Source organism: Haplochromis burtoni, unplaced genomic scaffold, assembly GCF_018398535.1.
Source record: "Haplochromis burtoni strain Fernald_Lab_line unplaced genomic scaffold, NCSU_Asbu1 Contig_134, whole genome shotgun sequence".
In the NCBI taxonomy this organism is placed as follows: Eukaryota; Metazoa; Chordata; class Actinopteri; order Cichliformes; family Cichlidae; genus Haplochromis; species Haplochromis burtoni.
In genome coordinates this window covers 1,091,065-1,110,970 of record NW_024582495.1, presented here as the reverse complement: position 1 = coordinate 1,110,970, position 19,906 = coordinate 1,091,065, and the positions used below count along the sequence as shown (strand labels likewise).

The 19,906-nt window shown below is 38.5% G+C and overlaps 3 protein-coding genes across 7 annotated transcripts in view; 2 read left to right on the top strand and 1 right to left on the bottom strand.

The window, feature by feature from the left end:
* Positions 1 to 1,094, bottom strand: part of zgc:162200 (uncharacterized protein LOC558638 homolog) — a 21,279-nt gene extending 20,185 nt beyond the window's left edge. For both annotated transcript variants that reach the window (XR_006054795.1, XM_005930714.3), the window contains exon 1: positions 854 to 1,094. The gene's annotated coding sequence lies outside the window, so the exon portion shown is untranslated. The remainder of the gene's footprint in view (positions 1 to 853) is intronic.
* Positions 1,095 to 1,258: 164 nt separating this feature from the next.
* apex2 (APEX nuclease (apurinic/apyrimidinic endonuclease) 2) lies at positions 1,259 to 5,648 on the top strand. The gene is made up of 6 exons (XM_005930715.3): positions 1,259 to 1,483; positions 1,601 to 1,684; positions 1,897 to 2,077; positions 2,279 to 2,422; positions 2,891 to 2,960; positions 4,437 to 5,648. The coding sequence occupies exons 1-6, from the start codon at positions 1,369 to 1,371 to the stop codon at positions 5,526 to 5,528; spliced, it is 1,686 nt and encodes a 561-aa protein (XP_005930777.1). The 5' UTR covers positions 1,259 to 1,368; the 3' UTR covers positions 5,529 to 5,648.
* A 1,131-nt stretch (positions 5,649 to 6,779) lies between these two features.
* Positions 6,780 to 19,837, top strand: slc38a5b (solute carrier family 38 member 5b). 4 transcript variants are annotated; one of them, XM_042224299.1, is made up of 16 exons: positions 6,780 to 7,068; positions 10,863 to 10,926; positions 11,086 to 11,170; positions 11,270 to 11,385; positions 12,409 to 12,482; positions 12,571 to 12,663; positions 12,773 to 12,854; positions 12,965 to 13,047; positions 13,267 to 13,325; positions 13,413 to 13,547; positions 13,754 to 13,833; positions 13,923 to 14,023; positions 14,173 to 14,297; positions 16,461 to 16,605; positions 17,923 to 18,026; positions 18,144 to 19,837. In XM_042224299.1, the coding sequence occupies exons 2-16, from the start codon at positions 10,886 to 10,888 to the stop codon at positions 18,246 to 18,248; spliced, it is 1,428 nt and encodes a 475-aa protein (XP_042080233.1). In that variant the 5' UTR covers positions 6,780 to 7,068; positions 10,863 to 10,885; the 3' UTR covers positions 18,249 to 19,837. The 4 variants fall into 4 exon arrangements, with proteins under 4 accessions (XP_042080233.1, XP_005930775.1, XP_005930774.1 ...); XM_005930713.3 differs by having other exon boundaries at positions 6,781 to 7,068; positions 10,860 to 10,926; XM_005930712.3 differs by lacking the exon at positions 6,780 to 7,068 and adding an exon at positions 7,085 to 9,169.
* The last annotated feature ends 69 nt before the right edge of the window (positions 19,838 to 19,906 follow it).

The following is a 19,906-nucleotide window of genomic DNA, read 5'->3' as shown; positions in this document are numbered from 1 at the left end:
GGGGGGGGGGGGGGGGCTAATACTAAAATGTGTTTGATCTGAAACATATAAGTCTGACAAATATGCAAAAACATAAATCAAGAAACCGTTTTTCACCGTCTAAGAAACGATTTAGACCTAAAACAAACAAATTGATTACTGAGGTTTCCTCACATCCCCATAATTAACAAAAACAGGCTTAAACTTAAATGCAAGAGGATGCTGATGCTATGAGAGTAGCATCGACCAGTCTTCATCTTTCACACTACGCAAATTACTGCTAAACACTTGAAACAGCTGCTACACGACCAAGGCGCGGAAACAACATATGTTTACTTCGACCGGCCTGGGTGGGGCAGATTCCCACGATTTACTCGTGTCCTCTTGTCTGACCGAAGATGGAAACACCAGCCGCTGGTCGTCCCGTGCCAAAGGATGTAGCTGCGAGTTAGTCATGAAACAAGCATCTGCTTCCTCTACGCCAAGAAACCGGTTCTCCGTGAACATGCACTAAGAGCTTGCAATTGAGAATATTCGCTATGTTTAAAAGCAAGAGGCTATTAATCAGATAAAACACATATTGACAGTAGTCAAAGACCACAGTGGAGTAACGTGGAAATATGACACAACTAGAGACAGCTAGCAGCACCAGGTTTAATCTTACGCTGATGCAAATAGCGAAACGGACTTTCGCTAGCTAGATAGCTTCTTAGCTTTGCAATTTCACCTTCCTACATAGCCTTAACCGAACGGACGCCAACAGTCTAACCGATTAACTAACTAACGGGGCTTGAACACTGTTGTAACAAGAGCCGGATCCTATCAGGCAAGCTAATTAGCCGGACAGCCATCATTAGCCTACCTACATACTCACCCTATGGCTTTATCCCAAAGATGGCACTCGGTGGCTGCTCGCAAACGTTAGCCTTGCACGTCCAAATGGAGCTGTCTCTCTTAAAAGCAACGGTTGCTAATTACGAAACAACAGCCAAGGATACCAACAGCGGCGGCAGCAGCAGTTTCCCTTCCTCCCACCAGTTCCTCCACCCGTTTCTCCTCCCGAGGTCGGGTGTCAAACGCGCGCCGAAACCGCCAAGGCACGAGGACACCCTCTAGCTTAGCAACGAGGCAATACAACCTCACTAAGAACCTTATTTTTTATTATATGGCTAGTTTGGGCCAGTTGTTTCTAACAGGGCGTGTGAGTTAAACATTAAACCCTGAAATTAAAAAAATGTAAATTAATTAATTAATTTAAAAAAAGAAAAATCAGTGAGTGAAAACACTTCCGGTCGTACCGTTCTTGCCTTCCGCTTTTCTTCCGGATGTGCACATTATTGTGGCTGTTTGGAGCGGTGTGTCCGCTCCAGCCAGTTGCAGTGCTACAAAATGAAGGTCGTTACTTGGAACATAAACGGCATTAGGGCCTTCAGAGGCGGCATAAAAAAGGCTCTTGATTCCCTGGACGCAGATGTTATTTGTATTCAGGAGACAAAAGTGACGCGTAAGTGATTAGCAATAGCTGGTTTGAACACGCGGGAGCTGTCATCGTGCAAGGCGCCACAGTTAGAATGAAACTGTATGAAAATAAAAACGTTAACCCCTACTTTCTCCTCCACAGGAGACTTGCTAGATGAAAGGATTGCTATTGTTGACGGATACAACTCCTATTTCAGCTACAGCCGAGGGCGCAGTGGCTACTCAGGTTCAATACGAAGTTATATAACAGTTCATTTTGCGTCTGTGAGCCTTGAAAGTGTTTGTTTTTTTTCGTGTATTATCATCCAGTTATATTAAGTGCCAACATTCAAGAAAGTGCAGTCTTCTAAAATATAATGCCACATTTATACTTTACTGAAAAATCTCCTCGTAAAACTGCATTACACCCAATTCACCTCACATTGCCGCTGTGCACAGGTGTTGCCACCTACTGTAAGGACAGGGCCACTCCATTTGCTGCTGAGGAGGGCCTCACAGGTCTGCTGGTCAACCACAAAGATGCTGTTGGATGCTATGGTGACCATACTGAGTTTTCAAGTGAGGAGTTGCAGCTGTTGGACAATGAAGGCCGTGCTGTAATCACACAACACAAAATAAAGTGAGAGGAGATATCATATGTTAAGGCTCCTGTTTTAAGTGTGCTGCATGGCATATTTATCTGTTTACATGTGGCACTTGAAAACAAATAATCAGCAATTTTTATGTTTCTCTCCTCAAAATTCTCAATTCTTCTCAGTTAGTGGGGGAATCCCACTTTGTGCTTGCCTTTTATTGACTGAGTTTTATTTTATCCCAACAGATGTCAGGATAAAGAGAAAACCCTTACTGTTATTAACGTATACTGTCCGAGGGCTGACCCAGAAAAGCCAGAGCGAAAGCGGTTCAAACTACAGTTCTACAACTTACTTCAGAGTCGAGCTGAAGCTGTGCTTAAAGATGGAAGGTGAGAAATTCATAATGTTTCACTGGCTGAGCAAAACATTGTCGTTACAAGAGATGCAGGTGTATCCTGGTTTCGCTACAGATGTTTTTCTAAGGCACTGTGCTAATTTTGAACAACGCAGCTCTTCCAGTAAATCATTACGTCTTTGAGTTTTGGCAGTGGGCCACATGTTTTGCTGTATGTAAAATGAGGCTAAACACTATCTGGTGTTTACAATTTTATTGAATTGTAAGTTAGTACAAATAAAACAGTATATTAGAAAATAGCTGCTTCTGTGTTCATGGTTACATAGCTTTAATTTAATAACATTTATATATATTCTGATAAAATCTCAATTCTTGGACAGCAATGATGATGATGAGAAATATTTTATTTATCACACATTTGAGAAATTATTTAAAATTGTTCTTTAAATTCTACAAATGTATGTAGATAATGAGTTAAGCTTTTTTATGTTCTGTTTTCCAGCCATGTGATTGTTTTAGGAGACATAAATACATCTCATAGACCAATAGATCACTGTGACCCTAGTGAAATTGTAAGTAAAATACCAATATAACATATATGTGTATGTGTATATATATGTGTGTATATATATATGTGTGTGTGTATATATATATGTGTGTGTGTATATATATATATGTGTGTATGTATATATATACACACATATAATATGTGTGTATGTATATATATACACACATATAATATGTGTGTATGTATATATGAGCGACACCGCACACTCTACATGCATGTATATAGTAGTATATAGACTTTTTAAATATCTAGAATCCTGTGAAAACTAAGAACAGCCTTACTGCTTCCATAGGATTTAAGAGGGGAAATAGCAGCCAGCTTCTTGAACAATGATTAATCAGAAGGTTCGTCCTGCTCTATCAAAGCACATGTTGTGGAAAATTGTTTCGTCTGGGGCCTTCAGGTGTTTACACAATGGCTCAGGTTTCCCAGGAATGGCCATTCCAGTAAATTCAATCACTTGTAAAGCTCAAAGAATTTGTAAAAACCCATGAGCGACACTCTACAGGCTTTAGTTGGGTTGTTAAAATTCTTGACAATAGAATTAGAAGAAGACTGAACAAGTGTGTCTTTTTTGGAAGAGTTTACAAGAGAAATCCTATTCTCTCTCTAAAAAAACCAACTTAACAGCACAACATGGGTTTATGTAATAGTTCTGAACAAAGTATAAGGCTTCTGAAACGTGTCCTTCAGCACCATATGTGGAGAAAACCAAATACAGCATATCAGCAAAAACACCTCACGCCAGCTGTCATCAGTGTGGTGGTGGAGGGGTGATGATTTGGGCTTTTTAGCAGCCATAGAATCTGTGCACCTGTCATTGAGTTGCCATGAACTCCCCTCTATACCAGTGTATGCCAGAGTCAAATGCAAGGCCACACATCTGACAGCGAAAGCTTGGCAGAAATTGGGGCATGTAACAGGGCTGTGATCCCAAGCATAGCAACAAATTTACAACATAATGGCTGAAAAAGAAAGAAGATTGAGCCATTTCAGTGGCCCAAAGTCCAGATCTCAACCTAATTTAATTGCTGTGGTGTGATTTTTAACACAGCTCTACATGAATGAATCCTCACAAACCTCAATGAATTAAAGCAATACTATAAATATGAGTGGGCCAAAATTCCTCTACAGCAATGTGAGAGACTAATAAAGCCATATATGAAAGGATTATTTCAAGTTACTGCTGCCAAAGGTGGTTCTGTTGCTATTATTTCATGGGGTTTACATTTTCATTACTGTATTAAATTACACAAAAACAGGAAGTGGGGAAACCCCTCCCCCAAACCTTATATGCTACATGAAAAATGACTTCTACCTACAGCTTCCTATTTAATGAACAGACACAGGAGTGGAATCTGTCTCAGCAAGAAAGCAATGATCAACAAGTGACCTTAATGTAGAGGATTGAAATAATATTACATAAAATGACAGATGTTCCTACATTATTATCCATAATAATGAAACTTTCATTATTTAGGATGATTTTGGCGAAAACCCTGGGAGGAAATGGCTGAATGGCTTTTTGTACAGTGACAAACAGGAAGAAGGGAGCGATGAGGAGGAACATGACAAAGAATGCGAAGAAACAGATCCACTCCACGGTGGGAAATTTGTGGATACCTTTCGCTTTTTCCACCCAACTCGCATCAACGCCTTTACATGCTGGTCTACTCTCACTGGAGCTCGGCAGACCAACTATGGAACACGCATTGACTACATATTTGCTGACTGCCAGCTTGCCAAGGAGCAGTTCGTGGGAGCCGACATCATGCCAGAGGTGGAGGGTTCAGACCACTGCCCTGTCTGGGGGCAGCTGAGCTGTTCACTCATTTCTAGCCCAAAGCCTCCCCCCTTCTGTACTCGCTACCTGCCAGAGTTTGCAGGTAAACAGCAGAAACTCTCACGCTTCCTCGTTAAGGTGGACCAAAAATCAGCCCAATCTGAGCAGAAAAATACATTGCCTGGTTCTCAAGAAGAGGAGGAAAGGAGAGAAAATTTAAATCCTTCTGGAGCTGCAAACATCTCTGTTAAAAAACGTTCATTGACATCTGACTTGGTTGCCCCAAAGGGAAAAAAGACTAAGACGGTAAATGCTTCTTCAAAGCCTAAGGGCAACCTCCTTGCCTTTTTTAAAACCAAAAACGTTAACCAGTGTGAAAAACCACTAAATCTGGATGAAGCTGCCAAACCACCCATAACTGAAGAAGTGTTCTCTGTCGCAGACACCAAATCTGAAGGTCCTGAGCTTATCTCTGACGGTTCATCACAGCAGTGCTCCACAGCTGATACTGACCAACATATGAACACAGAACATTCAATCCCTCAGCCCACTGTAACGCAGTCAGATGCAAAGAAAGGGACATCGTCAGTGTTTTGGAAGTCGGTGCTTCGTGGACCACCTGCCCCACCGTGCTGCAAGGTCCACGAAGAACCATGTGTTCTTCGTACTGTAAAAAAGGAGGGGCCAAACATGGGCAAACAGTTTTTTGTGTGTGCACGTCCTCAGGGACATGCGTCCAACCCTGAGGCTCGATGCAATTTCTTTGCATGGGTTGACAAAGCAAAGTGACATGTTTACATTAAGGTCCATCCTTCAGCAACAATTGTTTTAACATTTGTCATAGTTGTATGTTGTAGTTGTTGTATTTTTCTTTTTCATATCAAAATAATAAAACACAGTAGTTTTATATTACTTTGAATTTGGTTCCATTTGTTCTAAACGCTGAAATAAGTGAGCAGATTAGATTTGTTGATTAAAGGTTCTGCTTATTCACATTCACTTGGTTAGTGAAACATTTGGGGTAATTTGATGTTTTCTTCCTTTTAGGCTGGGTCTTTTGCCTCCATCTCACCCTATTCCTAACAAGCTCTTCTAACACCACAGTCCTATGTCTCTCTTGCTATCTCTGAACACTCCTTCCCCCACTGTTCCTCTTGGCCATTGGCACCCGCTGGTCAACAGCACTGTTATGGTAATGTTGTGGAAGTCTTATTGATGATCCACATCTTGGGTATGGCAAAACTCTTACGCTGGATGCCCTTCCTGACGCAGCCCTTCCCACTTATCCAGGCTTGGGACTGGCACAATGGGTGTGCTTACTCTGGCTTATGGCTTCTCATGGCTGGGTTTGTTGCTTTTTTTAAGCTTCAGCTTCAACAATTTCAGGATTATTAACTTTCCTTCTTTATATATTATTACAAAAATAGTTCTACTAATGCTTTTTGTTTTGTTTTTTTGTTTTTTACAGTTTGTTGCACCAAACAAACTATTAGAGCACATTACCTTTGGGCTAAAGGACCTTTTACCTTTTTTGTATTAATTAATGAAAGATGATAGTCGTAGTCCGACAGGCCTGTGTATAAACACCATTTTAGTTTCTGTGTCACATAATATGTATGCGTTTTAAGATGTTAGTTATAATTTTTTGTGCACTTAGGTTGGTGGTTAGCACTGTTACCTCACAGCAAGAAGGTCCTGGATTCAAATTTCTTCTGTATGAAGTTTGCATGTTCTCCAGATCTCTTTACTTTCCCCTGACTCTTGACTCTCCTAACATTAAAAAATATGTTTTTACCCACTAGATGGCAACAGTAGTGAGTAGATGCATTGCTGAAATGAAATGTAACTTTCCACAGAAGCACGTGTTATTCACACTACCAGCTGCATGACCGTATTACAACAACTGTTATGCAGGCCAGGAAGTGGAGTATTTAAATTGGTATCAGATGTGTTTTTACCAATCAGTTTTAGGGTTCACAGTAGAAATATTACTTCAATGTGGCAAACCATTCCGTAGGTTTTTAAAAAAAAAAGAAAAAAAAGAAGTAGAACAGAAAGTATCAATGTCCAAATGCTCCATAAAGTAACAGCACATACCCTGATCAGTGTGGGAGTGCCTTGGCTCCTGAGAAGAGGAAATTTCTTTACGCGCGCATTTGCAATGTTGCTCCTTCCCCCATTTTTTTTTCCCCCTCTGCTCTTAGAGCCAAAGAGGAGCTCATGACCTTGTGAAAAGCTGCTTTTGGACTTGAACCAAGGAAGTTTGAACTTTTATCCTGTTACTTTTTTCTGGACAGAATACATTCATCTTCCTTCTAACTGTAATTAGGTGAGTACAAAGACTGGAGACGTGAGCTGCACGACTTCCCATTCCAAGACGGCAAAAGATGTCTAGCAAATTGCTGTTATAGCTACTGGTGACTATTAGTATTCATTACAGAAACAAGAAAACAAATAACATTTGCACATTTCTGCTTTAACCCTTCAGATGAGGTTGTATCTCTATTGTCATCTGCGCACATGTTGGTCGTTGTCACAGCACAGAGGAAATTTAAATGACTAGATGAAATGAGAGATCATCTCGGCTGCAGATGCTTGCTTGACTTTTTGTCCCAAGAAACAAAGTTAAATGCTCAGGGCATGATTTTACCAGCACAGAATGTCACCTCACGGAGCATTTTCTACATCAAATATAATAGTTGCTCTGTTCACTACAAAGATAACACTCACTGTATTTGTACGCAAATTCATTGCTTTCGTTTACTGTTCTGATCTTCTAACCTGCTCTTTACTCTAAAAAGTAGTGACCTTGTCTGTTTTATCCAGCTTTCTTAATATGCAAAAAACAAGTCATTCAGAGATGTTAAAACAAAGCAGTGTGCATCATCAGAAGATATGAACTTATATAACAGATATGTTCCAACACGTGTGTGTGTCATGGTGAGATAAAGAAATGTGGGTGTTTCTTCATGTAAAGCTTGTATGCCAGTTACATTGAATCTTATCAACCAACTGAAACAGTTCTTAGGAGATGACATTTCTAACACCTAGACCACATTCAAAATATCTTTACATTACTTCATTTAGGTGACATAGAGTGCTTAACAAATGTATTAGACCGCCTGTCATAAAAACATTTTTTAGAAATCTCTCAAAAATCTCCTTAAAACTAAGAAGTTATAGTGCTATTTATCAAGAATATAACAAACTGAATTCACATTTTTATACCCAAATTTGAGCCGGCACATTGGACTTCTCTGAAAAGTCTGAAATTAATTGAGCATTCAACCAAGCAAGCAATACTAAACCACATAATTTTATCTCTTCGGGAATGTGAATAAATAACTGCAGTTTGGCATTTTTACTAAAATAAAAAATAAAAATCAACAAAAAAAAGCATACTACTTTTCAGCTGTTTTGTAAAACAGTGAAATTTGAAAATTCACTAATAACAGCAATAATGGAATTTTAGCATTAAATATATGATTTAGATCTTAGAGCTTGTGCATACAGGTGGATTAACACATTACAGAAACACATTTGTCTTTACGTTTTAGTTTAGGTTAGCTTTCTTATGAACCTTCCATTTGGTGGTGATCCAGTAAATTTGCTGATCACTGCATACATGTATAAATGACAGGGATGTCTTCTGTTATTGATCAAAGTGAAAATATTCGCCTTTCTGAGGTGTTTGAAGTGTGTGAGAACCTTTGAAAGATCTGTAAATGTGTCATGTTTTAATGACGTGCTCTTTTCCGGTAACGCTTGAATTCAGGTCTCAGGGTTTGTTTTCAATCAAGCGCACACACAACAAATCCACTCTTAAGCACCGCCACATGTGATCAGTCTTAAATAAGCACTTATCTCCTAAGCTAATTACAATCTGCATGACTTCCAGAGGGGAGGAAAACTGTTAGTGAATATCTATTAAAGCTATAATAAAACCCATCAGAGATGACACCCACCTTTCTGCTTGCATACTCTGCAATAATACGGCTGAGCTTTTGTTTAAAGACCAGAAGCCCTTCTGAATAATGAGTATGTGGGATTAGTGGAAGGTTTGAAGTACTGACTTTCTGTGAAATTCACATGTGATTTATTGCCTTGCTATACCCACTATTGTTCACACCTTTCCACTGCAACCACCTGGTGAGAGGATCCCTACAAAGCCTCTCCAACGTCAGCAGTACCTGTGTTGCTGGTTTAACAAAGGGTTAAGTATGGGTGTTCCCATTTCCTGCAGCTCTCCCTCCCAGCCTGACTAATCTCTCTCACTCTCTCCTCTCCTTACTATCAAGAAGATTTGGTGAGACTCCTAAGAACAAAGCTACATAGAACCACTAGAAGTCTGAAAATTGAATGAATCTACACAAGGATTTATTCTGTTAATATTCAGAAAAGAAACCTAGCTTTCTGTGGGAATCGCAAGGGTGAGTTGGAGCACAAATGCGTGTCCTTTAAGTAAGTTCCTTGTACATGTTGAACAGAAGGGAAGGGCTAACTGTCAATAGTGAGCTGGTCTTGCATCAGACAAAAGCCATGTGGTAGCACTGCTGGATACTAAGATACAGTAATATATATGTATGATCATGTTTAACCTGATATGTTTTGATTTTTCTCATCATAAAGGTTGTCCATAGATGGGTTCATGTATCAGTTAAACATATTTAGTAATTACTAAAAGATGAACTCCCTGCAGAGGAGAAGCTTGGGTGTAAAATAAAAATTAGGACAAAAAACTCAGAAGTATTTTTTTCTTGTTATGAGCTTTTTCCCCACTCTGTGGAAAAGCTGCTCTGAGGGCCAGTGAAAACTAAAATGTGAAACAAGCAGCTGGTGCGCTGGGTTTCGCACACTCTTTTGCAACAAGGCTTGTTGCAACTTTAAAAAAAAAGTCTTTAAATTTTGAGTTAAAAATGTATTTTTGTGGTAAGTCATGAACTAATTTAGACAAATTTTTGTTAAGGGAAGATACCAGAAATTGAACAGCTGGTTTCCCCCACCATTTGAAAGCCTGTCCCTGACATTTAGTCGTTGGTTTGTTGGTTGTGTGTGTTGGCTATGGGCCATGGGAAAGTTAGTGGGTATGTGGCTAAAGAAAGTTGCTCAAACCAAAGCTGACTTGAGGCCAATGAGCAGGGAAAGAGCTACTCTGTATTTAGACTAAAAAGCGCCATTTACACAGCAGTCCTTTGTTTATCTCAGTTGCCCACTGCTATCAAGCTCAGAGGTGTATGGTTTATTACACGTTTACAGGCCTTTTCAGTGCAGAGCGTAGGACATGTGAAATTCCAGTTTTGTGTGAAACTCTTAAGGAATGGCAAAATGTAGCGCAAGACTGACCTTAGGGGTCAGATGTGAAAACCCTGAGAGCAGTTTGGCTGAAAGAGAGGAGAAGTATCTCATGACCCTGTGGCAGGAGCACAGACCTACGCTAATTCCCAGTGCAGTGTCTCTATGCCAGCTTTGTGTGGCTCATGGCAGATTAGAGCAACATAAGTCCTACAACAACATTTGTTATTTAAAGCCTTTAATTACACACAAGGATAAAATTGAATGGCGCCCTACGTGAAACCGCCAGTTTCCCGGGAATTTTATTTTGTGAATCAACTTAGCTGTCATTTATACTTTATCTATATATATTATGTAGGAAGGAGAACTTCAAATTAAGAGTTTACAAGGATTTTTGTTAAGTTTTTCTTGTCCTTTGCAAGAACAACAATCTAGTCGTTTCTCTTTAAAAGTACATTCCCAAGCAACTCCTTCATTCTCAGTTATTTTTGGGTTTTTTTGTTTTTTTTTAAGGAACCATATCTTCCCTCCAGAAAACGACCATACAATTAAACAACAAAGTCTGCTTTAGGAAGCCAGAATTAAATCTAACAACTTCAACATATATCATAGAAAATGTATAAGACGCAATGTACAAAAGCACACGACGAGGTCAACCTGCACATTTTTGTTTTTTCATAAATAATGGAAAGTTGAGAAGACTGGTGCATGGACCATGTTGGAATGTTATGTATGCAGAGTAAAAACAACTAGAGTTGTCATCATACCCTCTGCTAGCATGAATATTTCCAAATTTAGGCAAATACTTTTTATGTGAATATGTTTCAGCAGTTACATCAACCAACCCAACCAAAATGGAGCTTCAGAAGATGAACGGACACAGCAAAGACGATGGGTAAGACTTAGGGACTGATTGGGTGTATCTTATCACACCAATCGGGTCAAAATTAAACTCGGGACGTTCTAAATTTCGTCTACCAAATGTGAGTGTTTTACAGCTTTTTAAGCTCATTCTACTTCCTAGTTTTAGCTCACTTTTAATCTTTGGTTGCAGGTTTGATCCAATCGATGCCTTGGCCGAGCAGGAGGAGTTTCTCCCACATAAACCTGGTGCAAAGAAAGAAACCCACTTTACAGATGTGAGTGCTTCTTTGTTTTAGTAAACTGAAATACAGTAAATACTATGTAATTTCTATCTGTGAACTCAAATGGCATCCTCTGTTGTCCTCTTGCTGCAGTTCGAGGGAAAGACTTCGTTTGGCATGTCCATCTTTAACCTCAGTAATGCCATAATGGGCAGTGGGATCCTGGGACTGGCTTATGCAATGTCCAACACAGGGATCTTGCTTTTTATGTGAGTCTCCAAGCCAAAGAAAAAACCCCAGTTTTTGCTGAACTTTGTGCCCTTTGTCACTATGCGTGTGTGTGTGTGTGTGTGTGTGTGTGTGTGTGTGTGTGTGTGTGTTTCCACTCATATAGGAGAATGTATTTGCTCACACTGATGTGCTGAAATTGTGTCTTTTTTTTTTTTTTTTGCAAACTGAATTACAGCAGATTGATTTCAGCTTCTTGTGATTTATATTTAGTAACTGGGTAAAGTAGAATGTGTGCTCTCCTAGAGGCTACAGCAGGGCTGTTTATCATGTGAGCATTTGGGCATATAAACTATAGACTGACACAACTAAGGTTTCTGCAAACTGAAGTCGTTTTGTTTAGGACTGAGAGTTAATAGTTTTTCTTAGAAGCTAACGGTCTTTGCTTTTCTCTTATTTTAAAGATCATTTTTGTTCCTTTTCTCTAGAGAATGGTTTCTTTGTTTTCTATTTAAACTGTGTTTATCTTTCACTGTAAGGTCACAGTTTGCAATAGTAGATACAGATGGGATATATTTAATAGAGGGTCCTTATAAGGCCAGAAGTAGAGCCTCACCAGTGTGTATCATCTTGTTCTTTGTGTTTATTTGTGTTTGGGCAGGTTTGTGTGATGGCAAGGGGATAACTGATGTTTCTGTCCGTGACCTATCGGTGTACATCAACAGCTACATACAACTTCTAATGTGCAAACTGTGATCTGTCAGATTGTACATTAGAGCTCATGCACATGCGGCTTCTCTAAATCAGACTTGAGTGGTTAAATATAGACCCCACTGATCAGATCCAAGACACGCCTGGTTGGATCAGACCTGTGCTATGTGGCAGGGGGAAGGGAGGTAACGGCTGACTGGAGAGTCAGTCTCTCAAAGCCAAACTCTCTTGTGTGAGTGGGAAAAAACAACAACTAAAAAACAAAATGACAACAATCACAAGAACGTCAGAGTAACAGAATAGTTTTGTGAATATGTTTTTTTAAAAGAATGTAAATGTCTTATGTGTTTCAGAATCCTGTTGGTCTGCATTGCTCTTCTGTCCGCATATTCAATTCATCTTCTGCTAAAAAGTGCTGGAGTTGTGGGTAAGGCAGAGAATTACCAAGCATGTAGCCACAGAGCAATTTGTATGTTGATAGCTTGAACGCATACACAGAGTTTATGTGTTTTCAGGCATCCGGGCTTATGAGCAGCTTGGAAATCGGGCTTTTGGCCACCCAGGGAAAATGCTGGCTGCTGTCATCATAACAGTACATAACATTGGAGGTAATGTCGTAAATTTTCCTTCCATTTCCTTTACCTCTGACGCCGGTCATAAAACTATATATAAATATAAATATGAACGCAAAATACGTTTGTTTTGGTTTCTTTTCAGCTATGTCAAGCTATCTCTTCATCGTAAAGTCTGAGCTCCCACTGGTTATTCAAGCTTTCTTCGGTAAACAGGAGAACACGGGGTGAGTGTGAAAGCAATTTTCTAACTTAGAGTCACATAAATCAGTTTCATTTTTGTTTAGGAACACACTAATTTTTTTTTTTGACATCTGTTCTTTTGGCTGTCTCTTAGAGAGTGGTTCTTGAATGGAAACTACTTGATCATCATAGTTAGTGTTCTCATCATCTTTCCTCTAGCACTCATGAAACACCTTGGTATGTTTTTCATTCTGTTGCACATTTTCTTTTTCTTTTTTTGCAATTATTAGTATTACTACTCATCTTCCCCTACTTGCATCATGTTTACACTATCCTTTGTTCTGCCTTGTTTTCATATCCTGCATTGATTAAATTAAAGTGACATTATTGCCTCCTTTTCTCTCTACTGTCTAAGACCATGAATAACGTTAACATTGTGCTGTTATTGCGATCCAGGTTACCTTGGCTATACCAGCGGTTTCTCGCTCTCCTGTATGGTGTTTTTTCTCATTTCGGTGAGACATTAAAGATACATACAATATAACCCACCGCGCTTCTGTTAAATATTTATCTTTGATTAAGCTATGAGCATGTCTCCCCAGGTGATATACAAGAAATTCAACATCCCATGTCCACTGGCAGATGATCATCATAACAAAACTGCTGCTGAGCATTACAGTGTTGATTCTACAGCAGATGGCTTCTGTGATTCCAAGCTATTTACCATGAACCCACAGGTTAGTGAACAAACATTTTCACGGTGCCTGTGCCTAGTTTCCTGCTGTGTCATGTGTATTTTTATTTAATGATTTGCACAGCACGTTATATTTTTTGCACCGGAGTGTATTAAGTCAACGAAACTAAGGTGTGTTATGTCAACAGCAGCGTTAAGAATATAGCAACCATAACTGTGTTACTGACCTTTGCTGTGTTTTGGCTGTAGACGGCATACACCATCCCAATTTTGGCTTTTGCCTTTGTCTGCCACCCAGAAGTGCTACCAATCTACACTGAGCTCCGAAAGTAAGTTTTAATTTTTTATTTTTTTACTGCTTCACACTGTAAGTTTTCAAGACAAATTATTGTAATTTATCGGTTTTGCTTTACTCTAGTGCCACCAAGAAACGCATGCAGAATGTTGCTAACATCTCCATCCTGGCCATGTTTGTCATGTATCTGCTGACAGCTCTTTTTGGTTACCTCACTTTTTATGGTAAGATGTGACCTTTCATGGCTATACAAGTGAATGGTCACTTTGTTATTCTGCTTTGAAGTGTTGTGAGATTTAACTTACAGTATTGTGAAAGAAGGAAACCACGCAAGATACTGTATGTAAAAGGCTGTCTGCTTCTCTGTGTCTAGGCGCTGTGGAGTCAGAGCTGTTACACACCTATATTCGCGTGGACCCACTGGATGTCTTGATCCTCTGTGTACGCCTGGCTGTGCTTGTAGCTGTAACTCTGACTGTTCCTGTGGTTCTCTTCCCGGTAAGACATCAGTGATATTAGTTTAAGATAATAATTGCATAAAAGAGAAGAAGAAGAACGTTTATACAAGATGTTGTTTAAGGGCACATGTACTATGAGAGCAAAAGGCTTAACTTTCCATATTCTTTCCATATGCTTTCATATGATGCTATAGGGACATTAAAGTGGGTGTGACTGTGGGTCCACATATAAAAATGTGTAATGGCATGATTGACAAATTTTTAGCCAATGATTGTACAACTTCACAGATAAATAGATAATCCTCCATTTTGAAACCCTGTCTGAATAAGATTTACTTTTTTTTTAATTCAATATGACCATAATGAGTGACTGAGCCCAAAAAGTGAACCAGGAAGTTTTTACACAGGTCAAGATAGAAGTTTTCCCATAGACTACTATAGGACTAAGTCTTTTGCAGCCACATATATCGCCATCTGGTGGCATTCAGATCAGAAATTGGCTTAAAGCACTTCTGCAAAATATGCTTCTTTTTTTTATCCTAGAAGCTACATCCGTATTTTATACTATCTATATATGTGGCTAGGTAGTTGCTAGGTAACATGATAAGTTTTACCTGTAAGTCAGGTTTGGCTGTTCAGCTCTTGATCGTGTCAGATTAGGTGGTGACCAAAAAAACACAGACATATGCACATGCACACACAGAGAGATAGTTTTTGAGTTTTTGTGTATTATACAAAGAAAAATGCAGTAATATAGATTTTAAAAATTGAATAAAACTAACAGAAGGGCAGCAATTAGTCTGGTAATTGACTATTTTCTACATTAGTTAATTGTTAAAGAAATATACAGACCATTGGCTAAGTAAAAACAAACAACAAACATAATCACCCTTGACATCTGAACGAACCTAAAGATACTGTAGCTATTTATTAAATCGGTTTTCAAGTCTGTTGTCTATGTAACAGTTATAACTGGCATCATGTGAGTGAGGCAGAAGTGATTCATGATTCCTTGTGTGAGTAAATTATACTGACCTGAATATACTGGGCCCAGTATTGAGCCCAGTGGCACTCCAAGGCAACAGTTATTTTGAAGAATTTCATTTTTAAACTTATCTGTTAGATAGGCCTGAGAAAACTTTAATATTTTTGGACAACTTTTACCCAGGTTCACACAGGTTAGAATTATGCTGCAAGTTCATAGTAAACACAAGGACACATAGCATTAAGCAGTCTATAGTCCTAACTTCTGTATTGCTTCCTAACAGTGTTCCTATCTCAGCCATAAAATCCTAACATCACAAATCAATAACTGCTAATGTGGACTCTGCATCACATAACTGGCTCTGCCAAATGAAAATAATTAATGTACTGAAAAAGTTTGACTCTTTCAGTGCTGTGCCACAGTGAAACGATGAAACCCAAAGCAACTCTTTCACTTTCAGGAGTGTATTGGCTATAAGGACTTTTTTTTAACTTAACCTTCTTTAACTAATTTAAGAAGTATTATTAGTTGACTGTTTGACAGACAATTTTTTAATGGAATAAAACATTTTAGTAGGAATTTTAAGAATGCGCAGTCTAAGCCCTTTAGAGTTAAATTATAGAGACTGACATAGTAGCGAGCTAAATGAAGGGAGGGTGACAGCTTTGAAGTCTTTGCTTAAGGATTGTGACCAGGATCAGCTACTGTACAGCTACAGCTTGCTAGTTAACACGTTGTATTATTATTTCTTAACTACGTAAAAACCATACTGCAAAAATGGTAAGTTGTGGTTTAAACAGGGAACTACTGTGACCAACGAGCCTGCTTTTGTTGTGAGCTCTAAAGGTAATGCCAAGTTTTTTCACAAAAACATGCTAGCTGGTTCTAGTTTAAAGGTTAAGCTAGCTTAATACTAAATATACAAATATGAAAGTAGTATCCAGCTGAGCATATTTTACCCACCCTTTAACTATTTGTTAAAGAGGTAGAAAAATGCTTCTGAATGTCCCTCTTTAACCTGAAACTTTAAACTATGTTAAGGTCTCGATTTTCAACATAATAAACTATTTTTTTTAGCAAATGTGAGAAAACACCCATTAAAAGATTGGATAAAGTTGACTTTACCCAACAGCTTCTTAATAGCTGTTCATTTAATACTACTTATCAGTCTTAATATTTGTCATCTGATCTTATTCTTCATTTTCTTACTGTCTGCAGATCCGCAAGGCCGTGCTTCAGATCTTCTTCGCTGACAAGCCTTTCCACTGGGTTAGACACATTGGCATTGCCTTTTGTCTCCTGGTCGTGGTCAATCTTCTTGTTATCCTGGTGCCCTCCATCCGTGACATCTTTGGCATTATTGGTATGTTTACACAGCAAAAATGCAGCTGCTCAGTTCCGAAATTGGGGCTATTCTTGACTCTATATGGGATTTTTTTTACAAGCTTCGGTTAAAATCATAAATCTCTAAGTTCATGCTAGTACAAATAGAAAAAATATGTATATATGGATCATTTGGAAGAATTGCGAGAAGAAAGCTTCTTCTTTCTAAAGAACATAACAACATGACATGTGTCGGAACAAATGACTCCTGGAACAATGTCCTTTGGACGGATGAGATTAAAATGGAGCTATCTGGCCATAATGCACAGTGCCGTATTTGAAAAACAAAAAAAACAGGGCATATTAGCACAAATACCTCATACCAACTATCAAGCATGGTGGTGGAGGGGTGATGATTTGGGCTTGCAGCCATAGGACCTGTGCACCTTCCAGTCACTGAGCCAACCATGAACTTCTCTGTATGCCAGAGAATTCTGGAATCAAATATGAGGCCATCTGTCTGACAAATAAGGCTTGGCCCAAATTGGCTCATGCAACACGACAGTGATTCCAAACACACCAGGAAATCTACAGCCGAAATAACTAAAATGGCCCAGTCAAAATGCAGACCTCAACCCATCTAAAATATGGATGCATAAATAAATGCCTACTAACCTCAGTGAAATTAAACAACATAGTGTACATAGAGTATAATTATTTTTTTTACAGGACTTCATAGTCTACATTCAAACTGACTTTTTCATATAACTGTAACAGATGTCATTTTCCTTTTATTCTTGGCTGTTTGATGAACAAAAATGTGTTTTATGGTTGAGTATAAAAAGGTTTAGTAAAATATTTTTATTATACTGACTAGATCATCTGTAAATCATGCTATGAATTATTTCTACACAGCAAAATCGCCAGTGTTAAATTAACACTAGAGAGTGTCTATATGGGTCCACACCTCTGAGTGTTAAATACAACACTGTTGAGTGTTAAATTAACACTTTTGACAGTGTTATATGTTTGGAAGTAACCTAGTCAGTTTTGAAGATTAACAAAGACTAACACTGAGCAGTGCTGATTTTCTAACACTGTAAAATAACTCAAAATGTTAGAAATATTCCAGTGTTAGAAAATCAGCACTGCTCAGTGTTAGTCTTTGTTAATCTTCAAAACTGACTAGGTTACTTTTAAACATATAACACTGTCAAAAGTGTTAATTTAAAACAGTGTTGTATTTAACACTCAGAGGTGTGGACCCATATAGACACTCTCTAGTGTTAATTTAACACTGGAGATTTTGCTGTGTAATAAATAAACTCACTTATTTATTCTGTGCTATCATCTACAGGAGCCACATCCGCCCCCAGCCTCATTTTCATCCTACCCGCAATTTTCTATATCCGAATTGTTCCTGAAGACCAGGAACCCCTGCGGTCAAGATCTAAGATTCAGGTATATCCTACCTCTATCAAAGATGGTATTAACTGTTCTTGGTCATGTTAATCTCCATATATTAGCTTTTATCTGTTCTTAATACACATGTTGTTTTCTTATCCTTTATTACTGCAGGCCATATGCTTCGCTGCATTGGGATTTGTCTTCATGGTCATGAGTTTGTCATTTATTATCATTGACTGGGTGACTGGAGAGAGTCAAAGTGTAGGTGGGCACTAGCTGCTATAACTGAACAGAGGTACTGCACACAGAGCGTCAACCAAAGCCCTCTTTTTCATTAAATTAGCCCCATCTTCTCATCCAAAGCCAAACTAGAAAGTTTGACTACACAAGATGAAGGATAACGTGAAGAGCCTTCGCCTACATCAAAAAAAACAGGAAAGTGTTTTTACATGTGATGGAGCAGGCGATATGTCCTGTACCGGAGGAGAGAACACAAATGCATGAAAATACAAAGCAAAGTGTTCTGCCTCGATCAGTCCTGTCACAGCTCAAACTAAGGATTTTGTTTGGGGTCATATATAGATTTGCAGCAAATGCTTTGAATGAGAAAAAAAGTGGAAATTCCGTTTTTGGATGTGGACAGTTCCTTGGAATTGCTCAGTCAATGTCTACATTTCACAAATCTACTTCCCTACCATGTCAGATTTTACAGAACTTACATGTATTAGTTTTGTAAGGCAATATTTTCTTTGCCTGAGACATTTGTCAGCTATGGTTTACTTTTACTTTTATGACTGACAAATCTGCCATTTCCCCAAACTTTACCGTTTCAGCTAATTATGGCCGTCGAGGGTTAGTCTGCAGTTCCACACAAACAACTGCTTATGATCAAAAATGTTTTCAGTGAATTTAACATGGATTCTAATCAATGCGTTTAATGTGATATTTCATCCATTTAAAAAAAATTACTGTCACAATTATGGTCATCGTGAAGTTTCCCAGTGACCTGGCAAAATACGGTGCAATTTATGGGATTTCTTTTTTTGTTTTTTGCTGCTGTTCATGAAGGTCAAACAGACAGTCATGTGTGAGAGGTTTGTGAAAACCGAAACAAAGTTTTTATGTGAGCCTGAACATCCATAATTGAAAACCAAAGAATCTATTTATTATGTCACATTGTGAAAGTGTTTCTTTTTCTTTCTTTTTTTTAACATGCTTGGCAAAGACCAGTTAAAGTTGTACATGAATTCATCCAGTGTTATAAATGCTGCGTATGTTTAATCAGTACCAGAAACTTTTCATTGTGTTCAATAATGGCTTCAAAGTGGACCTGTTATGCTTTCACTGTTTTTATCTCAGTCATATACATAACTCTTACAAGGGGTGTGCTCATCTTAAACAAGTTTGAAGTACTGAGGTTAGCAAGTCCAAGTAATCCCGAGAGCAGAAAGCTCAGACTTCAGACTGCTCTAAATGCTCATTTCCTTATTTGTGACAGTTTTTAGCTGCTGCTGCATAAGATCTTTATTTGCTGTTTGAACCACCTGCTGTTCAAAACCTCTGTTTGCAAAGGACAGTTGGTCAGAAAGAAGTCTGTTGAAAGGACTTTGGGTGCTCTGGACCATCTGAGGGCTTGCAGTAAAGTCCACTAAGCATTATTTCAAATGAAGCATGCAAAGCTGTTCTAATAGACTGAAATACTCAAAATACGAAGCACAGTGGGTCCTCTTTAAGCAAGAATTAGTGAAGTCCTTTTTTTGTTTTTAAAATGTGACTAAGAGACCTGTTAACATTGTAATTCATCCTGTACATTTTTAAATTAATTTGAATGTTGTTAACTGTCAATAAAATGTGTTTTATTTGTACATAATCGTCTCTTTTTTAAAAAATTTGTATAAGAGGTCGCATAAACTCAGCGTATCTAAAAGAACGTT